Source organism: Gouania willdenowi, chromosome 3 (genome assembly GCF_900634775.1).
Source record: "Gouania willdenowi chromosome 3, fGouWil2.1, whole genome shotgun sequence".
NCBI classification, from domain to species: domain Eukaryota; kingdom Metazoa; phylum Chordata; class Actinopteri; order Blenniiformes; family Gobiesocidae; genus Gouania; species Gouania willdenowi.
In genome coordinates, this window is record NC_041046.1 from 45,763,553 (window position 1) to 45,782,985 (window position 19,433).

Genomic DNA, 19,433 nt, shown 5'->3' on the forward strand with positions numbered 1-19,433 from the left:
AGAGCGGAGCAGGAACCCTGCAGACCACGCCCCTTCCCTCATCACCCAGACCATCAACAACATCCACAGCAAACTGGACCAGCTGGACCATAGGACACAGGTACACACACACACACACACACTAGGGATGGGCGATATTGACCAAAAAAATTATCCCGATAATTTATGGTATTTATCACGATAACGATGAAAATCACGATAAAAAAAAAAAAATATTAAAAAAAAAAAAGTTCCTTACAAACACAAATAAATATTAATACATCAACATTAGACACATTTAAAAAAAAGCTACAATATCTGCTGACTCATAGAGTTTATGGAATACATTAGTACATGTGGATCACTTTATTAGTGTTATTAGTGTATTTAATATATTTATTTCCTCACTTAAAATGAAATTATTTTCTAATAAACACAAATAACTCCATCAGTGTTTTACTGTTGTTGAATCTTGTTTCATTTATCTTCTGAGTTACATAAAGTTATAGTTAATAAATAACTGATTTCCTATAATTAAACCAGATCAAGCTGATGATTTAATAATTCAGTATATTTATGTGTAATAATATCAATAGTTACATTAGTCAAATGGGACCAGCTTTGTCTGTGAACACGTGAAATATCATTAAAAAATATTGCGTTTCACTAATTGGGATGAATTAATAGTGACATTAGTATTTATGCTAATATTTATTTCACACAACGTGTGACATGTTTAGTTTTTATTCTTCCATAGTAAGTATTAAATCTGACATAAACTAATCTGTGGTTTTATGACAGTAAGTAACTTTTTATTTGGTCTGTTCCTTATATGGAGTGGTTAGCATTAGCTCTTAGCCCAGTCTGTGCTTCGGTGGGTTAGCTTAGCATAGTTAGCTTTAGTTGAGTTTCCAGTTCATAATGGTTGCTACAGGTTCATCTCGTGTTTGTAGAACTTTAGGTGGATCTGATGGAGGAACTAGGATTGGTTCACTTTGTTGATGTTTATCTGGTTTTAACTAAGTAGTGGTTTATGATGTATCACAGCATAGTAGCTTCTGGTAGCCATGACGATCACCTCACACACAGACAGACGGTGGTGTGTGAGGAGGGCGATGGCGGTGCACGTCAGAGCTTCTGTAAACAACGTTCTGCTCCAGAGAATAATAATAATTGACAACAAACAGGGACAAATGGCCCTCATTAATTTCCGACATTAGAATTTTATCGTTTATACCGTGGGATGATATATTCTTGCCGGTAAGAATGTGCAATAAAATATCGCACATTCCTAACATACATACACACACTCACATTCCTAACATACACACACACACACACACTCACACACACACACACACACGCACACACACACACACACACACACACACACACACACACACACACACACAAACACACACGCTGTGAGTCACAGTAGTCATGTGAACATATGTCATTATGAAGCACATGATGAAGCCTCAGTGTGTTTGTAGTCTGATAATAATATAATATATAATAATAATATAGTAATAAGGACTGTCAATCTGTCCTCAGCAGACTTTAGTGAACAACCTGATCAAACGATCACAGACCATCAGTGTGTGTGACGTGTGTTTTCAGGGCGGGGTGGAGGACGTGCGCAGACAGCAGCAGGAAGACAGGGACAGAATTGGATCTCTGGAGAAGCAGCTGAATGTTGTGGACATCCTTGGGTCTCAGACGTGCTGTCAGACCATCGACGAGGTCAAGAACCGAATCACCGACACAGAAGAAAAGATCAGCTCAGCATCGGCAACACTTGTCGTCCTCCAGGACCGAGAGGGGAGCAGGAAGAGGACAGAGGAGAACCTGAAGGAACACCTCAGCAAACAGCTGCAAGACATGAGGACAGTGTTCATGGATCGTCTCCAACATCAGGCCTTCAGGATCGACCACTTAGAGAGAGAAATTCAGACTGGACGACTCAGAGAGGACCAGCAGGACAGGACCATCACACACCTCCAGGAATCACTGTCTGTCCTCAAGGACTGTGGCTGTGGAGAACAGACAGGAGGACAGACAGGAGGACAGACAGGAGGACAGACAGGAGGACATACAGGAGAACAGACAGGAGGACAGACAGGAGAACAGACAGGAGGACAGACAGGAGGACAGACAGAGAAAGCTCTGGAATGGCGGCTGGTGGCCAATGAGGATCAGATCAGGCGTTTCTACACTCGACTTAAAGACCTGTCAGTGTCTGGAGAATCTCTGTATGACAAGGTGAGACAGACAGACAGACAGACGGACAGGTGTAAGACATGTGTGTTCTTCAGGCAAACTGAACGCTTGTTCTTTGCAGGTTCTGGATCTGAGTCAGGACGTGCAGCAGATCAAAGATCTGAGGGGGAACCACTGGGAGAATCTTGATGGTGAGGTGACGGAGGAGGAGCCACTCCGTCTGCACTGTGACGTGTGCGTGAAGCTGGAGGAGGAGCTTCAGAAGGTCAGGAACCGTTCTATCCACGCTCTGGAGAACATGAAGAATTTGATCCACAGGATCCACATCAGGGTGGAGTCCACAGAGTCCAGAACCAAAAGCTGCTCACACCTTCAGGATGAGGTCCATCTCTTGAGCAACCACGTCAGCATGTGTATGTGTGGGAGAACCAACGGTACAGAACCCACAGGTGAGTCACTGATGTTACAAGAACCTCCAAGATAATCACACACAAACTGGGAATAAGAAAGGAACGACTGATGGACCCAGACCCAGAGATTGTACACAAAGAACACAACAGAGAAAGTCATCCATCCATCCATTCATCTTCTTCCACGTATTCCTTGCCGGGTCATAGGGGCAGCATTCTTAGCAGTGAGGCCCAGACTTCCCTCTGTCCGGTCACTTCATCCAGGTCTTTTGGGGGATTCCCGAGGTGTTTCCAGGCCAGCCGAGGGACAGTCTCTCCAGCATGTCTTGGGTCTTCCTCTGGGTCTCCTTCGGTTGGGACGTGCCCTGAACGCCTCACAAGGGAGCCCCACCCACAGAGAAACAGAAGGTCAAACCCATCACTAATCAGCAGACGAGGCACACCTGAGAGGAGACAGGAGGAGAGGGACTACTCTCTGCACCAGACAGGGGGTGCTCTAAGCAACAGTCCACATATAGTCCTTCAAATGTCCATCTCTCTCTGCAGGTGATGCTGGTCCTGGTACTGGTCACGCGTTGGAGGCTCAGAAACCTTTGGAAGGATACAGTGTGGTGGCTCCTGTCAGTGTGGAGCAGCTGAAGGTGCTTCAGGGGGAACTTTCAGAGGTCTTCTTCTCCATCAGCTCCATCAACGACTCTGTGAAGCTCCTGGATGACTCAGTGCAGAAACACGGCAGCGTCGTGGCCGACCTTGGTGAGCCCCCCCTCCTCCCCACAGACCTGGTGTTCCTGCTGCTGATGCTGCTCCACATCTCAATCGTCCTCCTCAGGTAACACTAATAATAAGATCATCTCAGAGCTGGACAAGCTGCAGCAGGAGGTAACGGAGCAGAGAGAGCAGAGTCGAGCACAAGCGGAGCGCACGGAGCGCAAGGAGGCGGAGCTACGGCGGTTTGAGGGTATGGTGCTGGAAGAACTGGGAGAGTGTGTCAGGACCTCAGAAGGACTGGAGAAGAGAATGTCCCACTTAGAGAGAGTCACTGGGAGACTTGTTGGAGTCTCAGAATCCTTTAACACCTTCAGACACGGTGGGTTTGTGCTCATGTGACCTGTTAGAACCAATCACTGACCTCTATTGCTCCTCAGGGCTGGAGCGCCGTGTGACCGGTCTTAACCAGTCTGTGGTCCAACATGGAGGAGTGTTGGAGTTGCTCCAGGAGCAGCAGGACCATGTTCATGTCCACATGAAGAACCTGAACTCAAGCCTGACCCTGGTCCTCAGAGAGCTGCAGAGTAACGGTAAGATGTTCCACAGCTCAGGACATCCAGTCAGCTCTCACACACACACACACACACACACACACACACACACACACACACACACACACACACACACACACACACACACACATTCAGCAAATGATCTGAGATGTTTCCTCACCTGATGGAACTCACAGCAGCTGCTTTGTAATGACTCTCTTTGGATCACAGTGTTGGTTTCCTCACACAGGCCTGCCTGGACCCTCTGGACCTCCTGGACATCAGGGGAACGTGGGTCCTCGTGGTCCTCCTGGTAGGACAGTGTGTTGTGTCTGTAATTGAATATTTGATCAACATGTTGAGAAGAATATATCTCCTGTGATCGTCACACGCTGTAACATCTGTTGTGTCTTTCAGGTCCTAAAGGTGAAGCAGGTAGGTTCTAACCCAACACAGTGTCCCTCACACTTTTTTATGGTCCTTGAGGTGGTCTCTGTGGCTCTGCAGGTTCTCCTGGAGCCGACCTTCAAGTTCCCAGACTGTCCTTCTCAGCTGCTCTCACTGTCCCCAAAGACCAAGTGGGAACCATCGTATTTGACAAGGTCTTTGTCAACGAGGGAGAATTCTACGACCCAGAGACAGGTACAGCGCTGGATTGGTAACATTTTGGGTTTTAAACCCAGAGCTGCTCCAGCCTCTGAGTTAGAGACATGATCTGTTCCTCAACGTGTCCTCTGCAGTGTTTATGTGATAGTGACTAAGATATAAACTCATAGTGGACCTGATTAACTGAAATAAGTGTCTCTCACGCAAGCGCAAACACAAACACTCTTATTTTATTGATTTTTTATTGCAGCCTTAATCATATGTTTTAAATGTAATGTGTGAAATCTACTCGTCTATTCAACAAACCATGTGACCAAATCATGGAGAACTTTGTTTGTAAGAAAAACAGTAGGCTAGCGCTAACTGTAGACAGTAGCTTAGCACTAATTGTAGATTATGTGAGAGGAGGTATTTTTGAGACAAAGTTGTTAACCAGTCTTATTTTGGGTGTGCTGAATTCAAATCTGCCTCATGGCGAACTCTATCTGACCTCTAGTGACCTCTAGAGGTCATTGAACTTTGGGGCTGAACCCAGTTTCTCAGCTTCATAAGCAATGAAATGCAATAAAATGAAGTTTACAGATGGCCTTGTTTTTATTAATTTTGGGTTGCTGAATTCAAATCCTTCTTTTCACCGCATCAACTGTGATAAAGTATGGAGGAAAACAGGCACATCAAAGAAGCAGAAAATGATCCCGATTTTCGCAGTTTCTGCAAAGCTTGGAGATGCTCTGCTCGGTACCCTGTTAGCCTTTCATGCTATCACAGGATGCGATACTACTTTTTTCTTTGCAGGACGCTCAAAAAAAATCATGTTTCAAAGTTTTCATGGAGCACCACAGTCTTCTGGAAGAACTTGGCAGAGGTGACCTAAGCGGTACAACCTGTGCTGATGTGGAAGGTTTTCAAAGCTGGTTCATGAACGTCATCAAACAGTGCCAGGGCCTCTCTATTTGCTCAGGCTGTTCCTTTGGAGATATTTCCCCCAAGCTATGATGCCTTATCATTCCATATGAAGAGAGCACACGACCAAGCAGCTGTGTGGCTCCAAGCAGATCAACAAAGACCTGAACTGCCTCTACCGGAAACTATGACTATGCTTTGGTGGATTGAGAAAGATGCTCTTTTGTCGGTTCTCACTTCCCTTCCTTCTGTGCCTCAGAATGTTATCAATCTTGTTACATACCATTGCACCACACAGTGTAAAAGGAAGAACTGCATCTGCAAAAAATACAAGCTGCAGACTAAGCAAACTATCATAGCCTAGCCATTCTCATGGTGGCCATTTTGGGAAAAAATGTGAAATGCACATGGTAGTTAATGTTTTGTTTTGTCTTGTTTGGTCCTGTCTTTTAGTTTTTTTTTGTCTGTTTATTGGGACAGTAAAATAAAATTATTAAAAAAAAAGTGAAAAGTTTAATGACCTCGAGGTCTTCAGAGGTCATATGTGGTTTTGCAAATGATAAAAGTGAATTCAGCACCCCAATATTTTTTTATTTATTTATTTGATAGGGACATTGCACATTAATGAACATCAGTTTAAAACAAATGTAAATATGCCGGATTATAGCTACAAAGCTCCCTAGTCCCTAGGCAGGCAAATACATAAGAAATGACAACATACTATAGAATACAATACAATACAATACAATACAACATAACACAATACAATACAGGCAGCACAGGGAAATGTTCAGAGTCTAGTGGTCACATGACTGGTTTCTTTTCAGCCGTAGTTTGATTTGGGTTTTAAAGCTGACCAGTGTCGGACTCTCCCGTATGTGCAGAGGGAGACTGTTCCAGATGTTAGTGGCCCTCACAGAGAGAGAGTTCTGTCCATGGGTAGTTCTTCTGAAGGGGACCTCACAGTCTCCTCTGGAGGAGGCCCTCGTTCTCAGACCACTTGAAGTCTTAGGTTTGAAAAAGGCAGACACAGGAGGTGGGGCTAGTCCATGTAGCGCTTTGTAAATGAAGCATACATACTTAAAGTTGATAAAATGTTCAAAATTTAGAAGATTGTACTTGTTTAAAATATTGCATACATGAAATGAATTAGGTTTTTGATCAAAAACTTTAAGAGATTTTTTATACAAAGATTCAATTATTTTCAAATTGGTATCAGTGGTGAGACCAACTTGTGATGCAATATTCAATATGTGATAAAATCATTGAATGGAGAAACATTCTAGCTGCACTAAGTGTTAAAAAGGGTCTGATTTGTTCAAATTTTTAAGGTGAAATTTAACAGTATTGACAAGTTTTTTTTATATGATTTTTGAAAGATAGAGTGGAGTCAAGTGTCAGACCGAGATACTTGAATTCTGTGATGAGTTGTAGTTCTTCTCTCAAGAACACTCCGGAACTTTTCATCACTTTTGACTGCTTGGAGAACATCATACAGACCGTTTTTTTAGAATTTAGAAGCAAGCATGATTTAAATAGTCAGTCATTTACTTGTTCCATGGCTGAGGTCACAATGAAAGCTGCCTCTTTAGGGCTCCTTGCATGGGTATAAATTACAGCGTCATCTGCATACATTTGAAAATTCACATTATTACATGTTTTGGGAAGGTCATTTATGTACAGTGAGAATAATAGTGGACCAAGTATTGATCCTTGCGGCACACCGACTGAGACATCCAGGATCGATGACTTTACACTGTCAATATGTATACATTGTTTTCTTGAAGCTAAATATGATTTAATCCATTGAATTGCCTCTGGTGAGAAGTTGAAGTCTGTTAATTTTGTCAGCAAAATTTCATGGCTGACAGTGTCGAATGCCTTTTTAAGATCAAGGAACACTGCACCAACACAGGGGTTTACTGTATATCTAATTTACTTTTTACATTTTCTATAAAAAAGCTGTTTGCTGATTCAGTGGAATGGTTTGCTCTAAAATTGCATGGCATGTAAGCCAGAGGGACTACTGTATAAATGTTCATTTATAATATTTGCTACCCATCTCTCAACAACCTTGGAAACAACTGGAAGTATACAGATAATTGGATATATTCGTTCTGTCACCAGATTTAAAGATTGGGGTGACTGTGGCCAGTTTCCATGACGATGGAACAACTCTCTGTTTAAGTGATAAATGAACCATGTGTGTTATTGGTGCAATAAAAGAATTTAGAAGATGAGTGTCCAGTCCATGAATGTCTTTGGCTTTTGAATTTTTTAGTGAACCAATAATTTTGGATATTTCTATCCCTGTTATTTCACGTAAACTAAAGACAGGCTGCGTGAGCTCAATGGACCTTTTTTTAAATCAGGAGATGGAAATAACTGACTTATTTCCCTAACAGAGTTGACAAAATAGTTATTAAATTCATTTGTCAGTAGATCTGGATCAGACACAGTAATATTGTTTATTTTTAGCTCAATTTCTTGTTGTTTTGCTTTTTCATCCTTCCCAATTAATTTATTTAGATTTTGCCAGATCTTCTTGGGATTTCCATTTGCTTCAGACATAATATTCATAAAGAATGTTGCTTTGACCTTTTGCCTTTGTTGAGTGACGTTATTTCTCAGTGAGGTAAATGTATACTTATCTGTGATGAGACGGGATTTGATATTTTTTTTTTAATTGCTTATCTCTGTCTCTCATCAATTTCTTGCATTTGTCATTTATCCATAATAATAGATTTCTCTTTCTTTTGTCATGGTTTTCTTTTTTGGTAAAGTTTAACATTACTTCATTCATTTTCTTGTGAAATAGAATAGCTGCTATTTTCAACATCTTCACTTTGAGTAATTTCGTTCCAATCGGACAAACATTGCAAGGCTGCCACAAGATTTGGTTGTAATCTTTTGGGAATTATAGTTTTCGGTGAGTCTTTTATATTTGGCCTCTATGAATCTTTAAAACGTTTTTTTGAAAGTTTTCTTGAGAAGAAGATGGCATTGTGGTCAGACAACCCAGTCACAAAGTAAAAGTTTTGATAATTCTTCCAGGTTTATTTACAAAAAGCAAGTCTATCAATGTTTTTGAATGTGAAGATATTTGAGTAGGTTGTTCTATTAACTGGTTAAGATTAAAATGTTCAGTGACTGGTTTCAGGTTCTTTTGAACTTTCTTATCATTCCAGTTTACATTAAAATCTCCAATAATTATAATTTCTTTATTTAAATCACAATGATTAAGAAGAAGTTTTAATTTGTCATAGAAATCCACTTTAGCAGATGGTTTACGATATAGACAAATTATGATGAAAGACATTGCAGGTGAGAGTGAGATGGATTTCTTTTGGCCAATTTATCGTCTACATTTTAGAGCACTTTTAACATAGAGTAGAACACCTCCACCCCTCCCATGTTCCCTATCATTCCTGTAGACATTATATTCCAGCATAGTTACCACTGAGTCTGGAGATTTGGGTGATAGCCAGGTTTCAGAAAGCCCCATGAAGTCAATGTTTGAGTTGCAGAGCAGATGTTGAAGCTCTTCATGTTTAGGTGACACTCCGTATATTCAAGTGTCCGCCTAATAAGACTTTTGGTTTGGCTTGCGGATCCCAGATTGTCTTTGCCTGATTAAGTGTGTGAAAAATCTTAGATGTCCGATATTTTTTGAGAATCGGATTTCGAACCTTTTTTTGTAATTTTTGCCCGGTTAGCTGTAGTCCAGGTGGTGAAGGCCCGGTTAGCCGTAGTCCAGGTGGTGAAGGCTCGGTTAGCTGTAGTCAATCAATCAATCAATCAATCAATCTTTATTTGTATAGCGCCAAATCATAACCAATGGTATCTCTAGACACTTTACAGTAGAGCAGTCTTAAGGACGGACTCTTCATTTTATGGATACACACATATGCATATATACGTATATACACATACATATGTATCCCACACCCAACATGAATTCATCATGGCGGCAAGGAAAACCTTCTGTTAAGCAGCAGGAACCTTGTGTGGATCCCATTCCTATGATGAACAGCCATCCACGTTATGCTGTGTTGGGTGTGTGCAGAGGAAAGGGTGGAGACAGAGTTGTTGAGACTCTGTAACTCCACACTGAGGATCCCACGGACCTGCAAGACAAAAGCCAGAAGGAGAACAGGAGCAAACACACAAGGGAAGAAGCAGACATAGAGGGAGTGTTTGAAAGAGGAATGGGACCCTCTCCGGTCCCTCTCTAACCTAAATGACCTCTCTCTTAATGCCCTCTCCAACCTCTCTCCAACCGAGCATGCCAGACCCCCCCCCCGGCAGTCTATGCCTATTGCATCTTAACTATGAGCTATGAGCTGGTTCCTAACTAAAAGCTTTATCAAAGAGGAATGTTTTGAGCCTAACCTTAAAGGTAGAGAGGGTGTCTGCCCCCCGAACCGTGGTTGGTAGATGGTTCCAGAGAAGTGGGGCCTGATAACTGAAAGCTCTTCCTCCTATACTACTTTTAGAGATGAATGGAACAACGAGTAGTCCAGCATTTTGAGAGCGTAGTGTTCTGGGGGGATTGTATGGCACTACAAGCTCCTTGAGATAGACTGGTGCCTGTCCATTTAGGGCTTTATAAGTGAGAAGAAGAATCTTGAATTCTATTCTATATTTTATGGGAAGCCAATGCAGAGAGGCTAATACAGGAGTAATGTGATCTCTTCTCCTAGTTTTAGTCAGTACACGTGCTGCAGCATTTTGAACCAGCTGAAGTGTCTTAAGCGACTTGCTCGGGCAGCCTGCTAAAAGAGAATTACAATAATCCAGTCTAGAGGTAACAAAAGCATGGACTAGTTTTTCGGCGTCGCCCTGAGACAGGATAGATCTGATTTTAGCAATGTTACGGAGATGAAAGAAGGCAGTTCTTGAAGTTTGTTTTATGTGAGAGTTGAAGGATAAATCCTGATCAAATAGAACCCCAAGGTTTCTAACAGTTGTGCTTTGTGCCAGAGTAATGCCATCTAGGGCAGTTAGGCTAGCATAGGTTTCTCTAAGGTGTCGTGGGCCCAGTACAATGACCTCAGTCTTGTCTGAGTTGAGAAGAAGAAAATTTTGGTCCATCCAGGCCCTAATGTCCTTTAGACAGGCCTCAAGTTTAGATAGCTGATTTGTCTCACCTGGCTTCATTGATACATACAGTTGGGTATCATCAGCATAGCAGTGGAAGTTAACAGAGTATTTTCTCATAACATTACCAAGGGGGATCATATAGATACAGAAGAGGATTGGACCTAGCACAGAGCCCTGAGGAACCCCGTAGCTTACTTTAGTGTACACAGAAGACTTATTATTCACGTGTACAAACTGGTACCTATCAGATAGGTAGGACTTAAACCAGTTTAGGGCAGTCCCTGTGATTCCAAGTAATTCCTCTAATCTCTCTAGTAGAATATAGTGATCTATAGTGTCAAAAGCTGCACTAAGATCTAATAAAACCAGCACTGAGAGTCGTCCTTCATCTGAAGCCCAGAGTAGATCATTAGTTACTTTAACTAAAGCAGTCTCTGTGCTGTGTTGAGCTCTAAAACCTGACTGGAAGTCCTCGAACAGGCTGTTGTTTTGAAGAAATTCACAGAGCTGAGCTGCCACAACTTTCTCAAAAATCTTTGAAATAAAAGGAAGATTAGATATAGGCCTGTAGTTTGCTAAAGTGCTGGAATCAAGAGTAGGTTTTTTGAGAAGGGGTTTGATTACAGCTACTTTAAAGGACTGTGGCACGTAGCCTATTGATAGGGATATATTTATTGTCTCCAACAAAGATGGGCAGACTAGGGGAACAACTTCTTTAAACAGCTTAGTTGGGATCGGATCTGAAAGGCAGGTCGATGGTTTGGAGGATGAAATAATAGAGTTAAGTTCCTGAAGTCCTATATGTGTGAAACAGTTTAGGTTAGGCCTATTTACATTTAATGGTACAGCAGGCCCAGGTGAAGGCAGGGAGTGGCTAATTTTATCTCTAATCTTGTGAATTTTATGGTTAAAAAATGTCATAAAGTCCTCACAGCTGAGGGCTAGAGGAATCATGGGCTCAATAGAGCTCTGACTTTGTGTTAGCCTGGCTACAGTGCTGAAAAGGTACCTCGGATTATTTTTATTTTCTTCAATTAGTGAGGAGTAGTATGTAGATCGACTATGTCGTAAGGCTGTCATGTATTTACTATGGCTTTCTTGCCAAAGTATTCGTGACTCCTCTGTTTTATTGGAGCGCCACATTCTCTCTAATTTACGGGTTGTCTGTTTGAGTGTGTGAGTTTCAGAGCTAAACCACGGAGCTTTCCTCTGACGTTTAATAGTTTTTTTGCACAGTGCGAGATCCTCTAGGATAATGTTAAAAGATATTAAAAAGTGATCTGATAGCAGAGGATTTTCAGGGTAGACTTTTAGTTCATTAATATCAAGGCCATATGTTAGAACAAGATCAAGAGTATGATTTAAACGATGAGTAGCTTCATTAATAGTTTGAAAAAAGCCAACTGAGTCTATTAGGGACATAAAGGCTGAGCTCAGGCTATCACTATCTTTGTCCACATGGATATTAAAATCTCCTACTATAGTCCAGGTGGTGAAGGCCCAAACAAGGCCATTTGTTAACTTACTTCATCATTTTATTGCTTATGATGCTGAGAAACTGGGTTCAGCTGGGACGCTTATGCTGCGTTCACACCGAATGCGTCTTCTGCGGCACCGGAAGCATCTGCAGCACAAAACGTACCGCAGGGTTCACAGGATCAAAAAATGTCCCTATTCGCTTCATACGCACGTCTGAAGCAAACATCCAACTCGATGAGTTTCACTGCCTGCTGAGGCCAGGAGCTGCACTCATTTTTCTCCTCTCATAAACATAAACCACCTGTGAAAAAAGCCAGTGTGATTACCAGTGTTTGGAATAACAGCATTTAAAATAACAGTGTTTAAAATAACAGTGTTTAAAATAACAGCATTTAAAATAACAGCTTTTTTTTCAGTAACGGGGTAATCTAACTAATTACTTTTTATGCCGTTAAAACATTGTTAACGTTACTGAACGTTAAATGTGGTGCGTTACATGTATTGATTTAATAAATTATCTGAAAACATCCCTGGATTCATACACAGCTGTAGTGAGGAGGCGGGTTAAAAACAAGGTGAGAGATTATGATTGGCTAACGAGGAGTCATGTTTTATGGTAGACAATCAGAACTGTGTTTTTACACATGTGCCGCACACACACACACACACAGACACACGCACACACACACACACACACGCACACACACACACACACACACACACACACACACACACACACACAGCAGATGTGATGAATCAGCAGAGATGGTGAGCGTGGAACAATCTGATGAAAAGTTGTCATTTTTAAGGTGACGATACAAACACTACTTTATATTAATTATGGTCAAAGACAAGAACGTACATGTGAAGTGTTCATTATATCCAGGAGTGAAGACTTTGTCCACATTTGTTGTAAACAACTCATATTTAATGAAGCACCTCACAACGACACACACATCTAAAAAATGTGAATTCTTTGACATATAGCAACTTTTTTTTTTAATAGTAACGCAAATAGTTACTTTCCTTGGTAATGACTTAGTTTTATTATAGAGTAATTTAGTTACTAACGCAGTTACTTTTTTGAAGAAGTAGTGAGTAATTATAACTAAATACTTTTTTAAAGTAACGTTCCCAACACTGGTGATGAGCGGCTAATGCTATCCTAGCTTAGTGCCGACTTTCGAAGATGAAAACTACAGAGAGAACTTTTACCTGCTACTACCACCTCCTCACTGATTCTCCTCCACACCAAATCCTTCCTAGTCCGGTCCAGGTAATAAAGGGCGTGTCCTACAGCTCCTGGTGGTCACACACAGCTTCTACTCTATGGTTGAATGGGTGAACTGACTGGTGTCCGTGTTGACGTGACGTCATCTTCAACAAAGACTGAATGGCTTTTGTCATGCGAAACAGTCGCAGGAGTTCAATATTTTCAACTTTTGCAAATGTGCGGATGTGCGTAAAACTGGTGTGGGAATCGGACCGCACCGCCGCACTGGAAAGATTTTGCATCTGGGACGCATCTATCCATTGACTTTGTATGTAATCTGGACGTACGGACATTTTGTGACGCAGCATTACAGCCCTAAAGTTCGATGACCTCTAGAGGTCACCAGAGGTCAGATAGAGTTTGGCAAGTGGCAGATTTGAATTCAGCACTCCCAAATTGACAAAATAAGACTGGTTGCCAACTTTGTCTCAAAAATGCCTGAGGTTGTCACAATTCTGGATTTTGGTATTAGTCTAATATGCCACAAAAACCAATATATCGTGCATGAAAAATACAACTCAACATTGCTTCTGTCTGTCTTGTTCATACTTTTTTTTTTTGTTCAAAATACTCCAAAGGCTTTTTTAATGCAGAATGCTTGGTCTCCAAGTGGCAAAACATTTTTGAAAGCTGCATTGCCTCATTAGAGAGCCGGTATATTATGCAGAGCGAGCTTGGTGCGTGGGAACTCCCTGTTGCAATAAATCTATATTTCAAGGAGGACTCCAAGTATTGTCTGTTAAATGCAACTTTCTTTATCTTTGAAATCGTAGGCTCTTCTTCCATCTCCTGACTGGCTCTTTTACCCTGCACAAAGACTCTTGTTTTTTGTTAATTTTGCTATCTTGGAGGTTTCTCTTCAGTGGTAATTAAGATGAGCTTAAACGGAATGCTCCGGCTGGTGACAGAGGCAGGCACCTTGACATGCGTCAAGAGTGAGGGATAGACAGATGTAGCAGAGAGAATCTGGTAATTTTCCAAAATAAAACATTGTTCAGGCTCAGATAATAAATTCAACTTAAATAATGTAAATTATGTATTCTTTCTGTGCGACCTGGTACCAATTGACCCACGGACCGGTAACGGTCCACGGTCTGGGGATAGGGGACCTCTGATCTAGTAGACCATGTCTTGAGGTGTGTCTGTGTCTCCAGGCATCTTCACGGCTCCAGTGGACGGTCACTACTTCTTTAGCGCCGTGCTGACGGGTCACCAGCACCAGAAGATCGAAGCCGTCCTGTCCAAGTCCAACTACGGGATGGCCCGCGTGGACTCTGGAGGTTACCAGCCCGAGGGTTTGGAGAATGACCCGATGGGCGAGGCCAGAGGAAGCCCTGCCTCCCTGGCCGTCTTCAGCCTGGTTCTGCCTCTGCAGAGTGGAGAGACTGTCTGTATCGACCTGGTGACGGGAAACCTGGCCCATTCTGTGGAACCGCTCACCACCTTCAATGGAGTGCTGCTCTACGAGCTCACCTGACCTTTAACCTGGGACTGACCTCTGTGTGTGTACTGTATGTGTGTGTGTCGGAGGATCTTCTTCTGTGTTGTTTTACAGCAGTTGGCAAGTAAGGCAAGAAGCATTAGCAGATGAAGTCATGTGTTAGTATTTCTATAGGAGTGACCAATCAGTGAACAGCTCAGTGATGATGATCATCTAATCATTGAGGAGGATGGACCCAGATTTGATTTTGGTTCAACACTCACTACATCTAAGGTGTGAGTTGCCAGGTTGGTTGACAAGACTAGAACACCCCAGGTAGTATGTAGTCTTACACTGTGTATCAGATGTTATGTAGAATCATTTTATGGACAAGGGTGACTTTCCATATCTTGGTCAATTATCAACCAATTTGAATTATTTTTGTTCCAATATGTGTTAACACAACATATTAAACTACTCCTGAGGTCAACCAAGGTCAAAAAGTCACAGGGCGGACATTTTTTTCCTTAAATGCAGTAAAGGATTGTTTAATATTAATACAATGACTTTACTCATGATTATTTTACACTAAAACATAATACTATAATATTATATATAAATGTTACAGTTCTCAGCATTGAACGACTGACATATATTACATGTATTATATATATTGCCTCTTGTGTTGTTCAGTCTGCTGAAGCAGATAAGCTGTATGATGTATAATTTAATATGTCAGTAGTTGGCACTAAACTGAGTTTATAACAAACTGGTGGTAATCATGTGTGTCTGTTAATCATCGTCATTACAATGTGACCCTGTGTGTCACATGCAGGTGTAGGTGCAGACCCTGATGCAGGGACAGAGGCAGAGCTCAGGTACATTATACCAATATTTATCGTTCTCTTAAACATGTTCAGGCAAGCAGGGATTCTACCTAGACGTGTCCAAATACACAAAAAGGCCAAACCAAGAAAACGGAGCAAGGGTAAACAAGAAAAATCTCCTAAAGCAACAACACTTGTAGATCCAGGAATTACAGGCATGAAACTGAGCCCAGGTCACAGGTGATAACGTAGTAGAACGAAACAAAAATGTCACAGCACTGAACTGCAGCACAGCTTCCCTATTTATCCACATAGTTAATTATTTGCAGCTGGTGGCCAATCAGGAGAAAGCTGCTGGAAGGGAGGCCCAGAGTTCCTGTCTGCCCTCCAAAATAAAACCCCGCCCTGACACTGTGTTGGGTTCTGTAGCCTGATGTTTGGGTTCTAGTAATTGGGTTCTGGTGTTGAAGTTGGGTGTTGTTATTATTATTATTATCATTATTATTACTACCCTGGAAAGTCACAGCTTAGATGTAGTGAGTGTTGAACCATTATTGGAGGTCAGTCATATTCACGTGTTCACATAGAGTGACTATTGGAGCTGCTTCATGCGTTCATATTTGCATTTGCTCATCATAAATAAAGTCCAAGTCAAACTGAAGCTCATTTCAAATATGTTTATTGTCATTCAGCATCATCATCGTGCTCTGAACCAGGTCTGTGGTTTTCCCAGAGATCGTTCAGTTGGCAGCGAGAGTCTGGTCCACCCAGGCCCTGAGCTCCGTGACGCGGGCGTACACTGCAGGGGTGGAGGTGGAGCAGCGGCTGCTTCCCCAGGACACGATTCCCACTAGAGTCCAGGCATTGTCCTTCTCACAGACCAGAGGACCACCAGAGTCTCCCTGTGTGTGTGTGTGTGTGGGGGGGGGGGGGGGGTTAGCAGGACTGTGTGTGTGCGTGTGTGTGTGTGTGTGTGTGTGTGTGTGTGTGCCTGGCTCACCATGCAGGACGTGGCTCCGGCTCCTCCGGCACAGATCATGACGTCAGAGATGTTGCTGCCCCAGTGTCTCTTGCACTGCTCGTTGGACAGCAGGGGCAGCGCCGCCTGCTGGAGCTTGTTGGGAGTGCTGGGAGCTGTGGAGAGCAGGGTGGGCGCTCACTCACTGCACATGCACGTCTTTGACTGAGGAAATGTGTCAGCTCACCATTGTAGCGGGTCAGGCCCCATCCGGAGGTCACGCATTTCATTCCAGCGGCGAAGACGTCGGAGGTCTCGGCGAGACAGACGGGGGACACGTTGGTGCCCAGGCGGGCGGGGGACGCCAGCTTGATGAGGGCAATATCGTTGTTGATGGTCCTGGGGTTCCACTTGGGGTGGGTGATGACCTGCACACGCACACACGGTCAGGGTGGGAGGAGCTAAAGGGCTGTGGGCGGGGCCTTACCTTGGCAGGCTTCAGGACCTGGGTGTCCTCGTTGGAGCCGAAGCCCTTATCGTGCTCGCCAGCGATCACACGATGGTAAGTCCTGAAACCATACAGTCAGTGTGTGTGTGTGTGTGTGTGTGTGTGTGTGACATGTTCCCACTAACTCACTCATTCTAACGTTCATTCTTTTCCTTTGATGTTTGTCGTGTTTTAAAGTGACTACAAACTGAACCTTCTCTAGGCCTTAACCAGAACACCTCCACCAATCAGAGCTCAGGAATGGGTCACCTGTCTGCTCTGGAGCTAATCAGCCGTGAGCTCACCTGACGTTGCAGTGAGCAGCGGTAACCACCCAGTTCTCGTTGATCAGAGATCCTCCACAGAAGTGGAAGCCGTTAGATTGCTGAGAGGAAACGTCATGTTTCAGCAGAAAAAGAAGAAAAAAAGATTACGAAGTGAAGAAGAAGAAGGAGGAGAAAGAGGGAGGAGCTTACCTGCAGGGACACCTGCCAGGGCCAGGAGTGAGGGACGGCCTCTTCTCCATTGACAATGCGAGCGTATCCAGTCACCTCAGGAGGGATGGCGGGGGTGCCACATCCTGTGGGTGAAAGTAGGTAAAGATCAACATCTCTGATCAAAGGATCCCACGGTGCAACCATGTGGTTTCTCACCATAGGCGGCGCTGACAAAGGCAAGACAAGAGATGATCCACAGGAAGGCCATGGTGATGCTGATGATGATGAGAGCTCATCGACCTGTAGTTTTATACACACTCTTATCCTCTCTCAGCCAATCACAGAGCAGCACACGTACTTATCAGAGCGAGCAGCTGCAGCGTTCCCACGCTCACCAGAGGATCAAACATCTGGCAACGTGCTGTATAATGTATACATTTAACTAAACAATTCAATATGTTAGTAGTTGGCCCTAAACTGAGTTTATAACAAACTGGTGGTAATCATGTGTTTCTTTAGCCTAGTGTTTGGTGTTTTGGTGTTTGAGTTCTAGTGTTCTAGTGTTTGGGTTGTGGTGTTTGGGTTCTAGTGTTTGGGTTCTAGTGTTTGGATTGTGGTGCTTGAGTTTTGTTGTTTGGGTTCTAGAGTTTGGGTTCTAGTGTTTGGGTCCAGAGTTTGGGTTCTGTTTTATGGGTTCTTGTGTTTGGGTTCTGGTGTTTGAGTTTTAACGTTTGGGTTCTAGTGTTTGAGTTTTAGTGTTTGGGTTCTGTTGTTTGGGTTCTGTTGTTTGGGTTCTGTTGTTTGGGTTCTAGTGTTTGGGTTTTAGTGTTTGAGTTTTAGTGTTTGAGTTTTAGTGTTTGAGTTTTAGTGTTTGGGTCCAAAGTTTGGGTTCTAGTCTTTGGGTTCTGGTGTTTGGGTTCTAGGTTTGGGTTTTGTTGTTTGGGTTTTGTTGTTTGGGTCTTGTTGTTTGGGTTTTGTTGTTTGGGTTCTGGTCATTGGGTTCTAGTGTTTGGGTTGTGGTGTTTGAGTTTTAGTGTTTGGGTTCTTGTCTTTGGGTCCAAAGTTTGGGTTCTAGTCTTTGGGTTCTGGTGTTTGGGTTCTAGGTTTGGGTTTTGTTGTTTGGGTTCTAGTGTTTGGGTCCAGAGTTTGGGTTCTGTTTTATGGGTTCTTGTGTTTGGGTTCTGTTGTTTGGGTTCTAGAGTTTGGGTTCTAGTGTTTGGGTTCTGTTGTTTGGGTTCTGTTGTTTGAGTTCTAGTGTTTCGGTTTTAGTGTTTGAGTTTTAGTGTTTGAGTTTTAGTGTTTGGGTCCAAAGTTTGGGTTCTGTTTTTTGAGTTCTAGTGCTTGGGTTTTAGTGTTTGAGTTTTAGTGTTTGGGTTCTTGTCTTTGGGTCCAAAGTTTGGGTTCTAGTCTTTGGGTTCTGGTGTTTGGGTTCTAGGTTTGGGTTTTGTTGTTTGGGTTCTGGTGTTTAGGTTCTAGTGTTTGGGTTCTCGTGTTTCGGTTTTAGTGTTTGAGTTTTAGTGTTTGGGTTCTAGTGTTTGGGTCCAAAGTTTGGGTTCTGTTTTGTGGGTTCTAGTGTTTGGGTTCTAGTGTTTGGGTTCTGGTGTTTGGGTTCTAGGTTTGGGTTTTGTTGTTTGGGTTCTGGTGTTTAGGTTCTAGTGTTTGGGTTCTCGTGTTTCGGTTTTAGTGTTTGAGTTTTAGTGTTTGGGTTCTAGTGTTTGGGTCCAAAGTTTGGGTTCTGTTTTGTGGGTTCTAGTGTTTGGGTTCTAGTGTTTGGGTTCTGGTGTTTGGGTTCTAGGTTTGGGTTCTGTTGTTTGGGTTCTGGTGTTTGGGTTCTGGTGTTTGGGTTCTATATATATATATATATATATATATATATATATATATATATATATATATATATATATATATGTATATAGAGATGGTCTCTCACTCATCGTAGTGTCTTTGACACACTGAGACTCTGTTCTCACTGCACATAATGTGTCAAAGTCTGGTTTCTGATTCCACATAATGACCTGAGTCTCACCTGGTCCATGAATTAACTTTGGTAATGAACCACACTGAGCATGGGG

At 42.7% G+C, this 19,433-nt stretch overlaps 2 protein-coding genes across 3 annotated transcripts in view; one reads left to right on the top strand and one right to left on the bottom strand.

Annotated features, from left to right (window-relative positions):
• Positions 1-19,433, top strand: part of LOC114461194 (EMILIN-1-like) — a 33,432-nt gene that overhangs the window by 1,210 nt on the left and 12,789 nt on the right. Inside the window, exons 4-13 of one of the 2 annotated variants that reach the window (XM_028443098.1) lie at positions 1-100; positions 1,600-2,241; positions 2,321-2,648; positions 3,156-3,362; positions 3,439-3,696; positions 3,755-3,907; positions 4,119-4,181; positions 4,286-4,303; positions 4,376-4,510; positions 14,387-14,723. The exon at positions 1-100 is cut by the window's left edge and continues 94 nt beyond it. In XM_028443098.1, coding sequence (XP_028298899.1) covers positions 1-100; positions 1,600-2,241; positions 2,321-2,648; positions 3,156-3,362; positions 3,439-3,696; positions 3,755-3,907; positions 4,119-4,181; positions 4,286-4,303; positions 4,376-4,510; positions 14,387-14,709 — 2,227 coding nt within the window. In that variant the 3' untranslated portion in view covers positions 14,710-14,723. Of the gene's footprint in view, positions 101-1,599; positions 2,242-2,320; positions 2,649-3,155; positions 3,363-3,438; positions 3,697-3,754; positions 3,908-4,118; positions 4,182-4,285; positions 4,304-4,375; positions 4,511-14,386; positions 16,153-19,433 lie in introns of those variants that run through there. The other variant, XM_028443097.1, reaches the window with a different exon arrangement.
• On the bottom strand, positions 16,142-17,630 carry LOC114461196 (chymotrypsin B). Its single transcript, XM_028443100.1, has 7 exons — positions 17,578-17,630; positions 17,401-17,504; positions 17,230-17,309; positions 16,925-17,006; positions 16,685-16,865; positions 16,480-16,613; positions 16,142-16,381 (listed from the first exon to the last, which is right to left on the bottom strand). Exons 1-7 carry the CDS (start codon positions 17,627-17,629, stop codon positions 16,220-16,222), a joined length of 795 nt encoding a protein of 264 aa, XP_028298901.1. The 5' UTR covers position 17,630; the 3' UTR covers positions 16,142-16,219.

What these genes read in the sequence shown, in the direction of transcription:
- LOC114461196 (XM_028443100.1), bottom strand. Translation starts at nt 17,629, where the DNA reads ATGGCCTTCCTGTGGATCATCTCTTGTCTTGCCTTTGTCAGCGCCGCC. An exon ending in GCTGCTCACTGCAACGTCAG is followed by an intron (nt 17,007 to 17,229) that starts GTGAGCTCACGG and finishes GTATGGTTTCAG; the next exon opens with GACTTACCATCGTGTGATCG. An exon ending in AGGTCCTGAAGCCTGCCAAG is followed by an intron (nt 16,866 to 16,924) that starts GTAAGGCCCCGC and finishes GTGCGTGTGCAG; the next exon opens with GTCATCACCCACCCCAAGTG.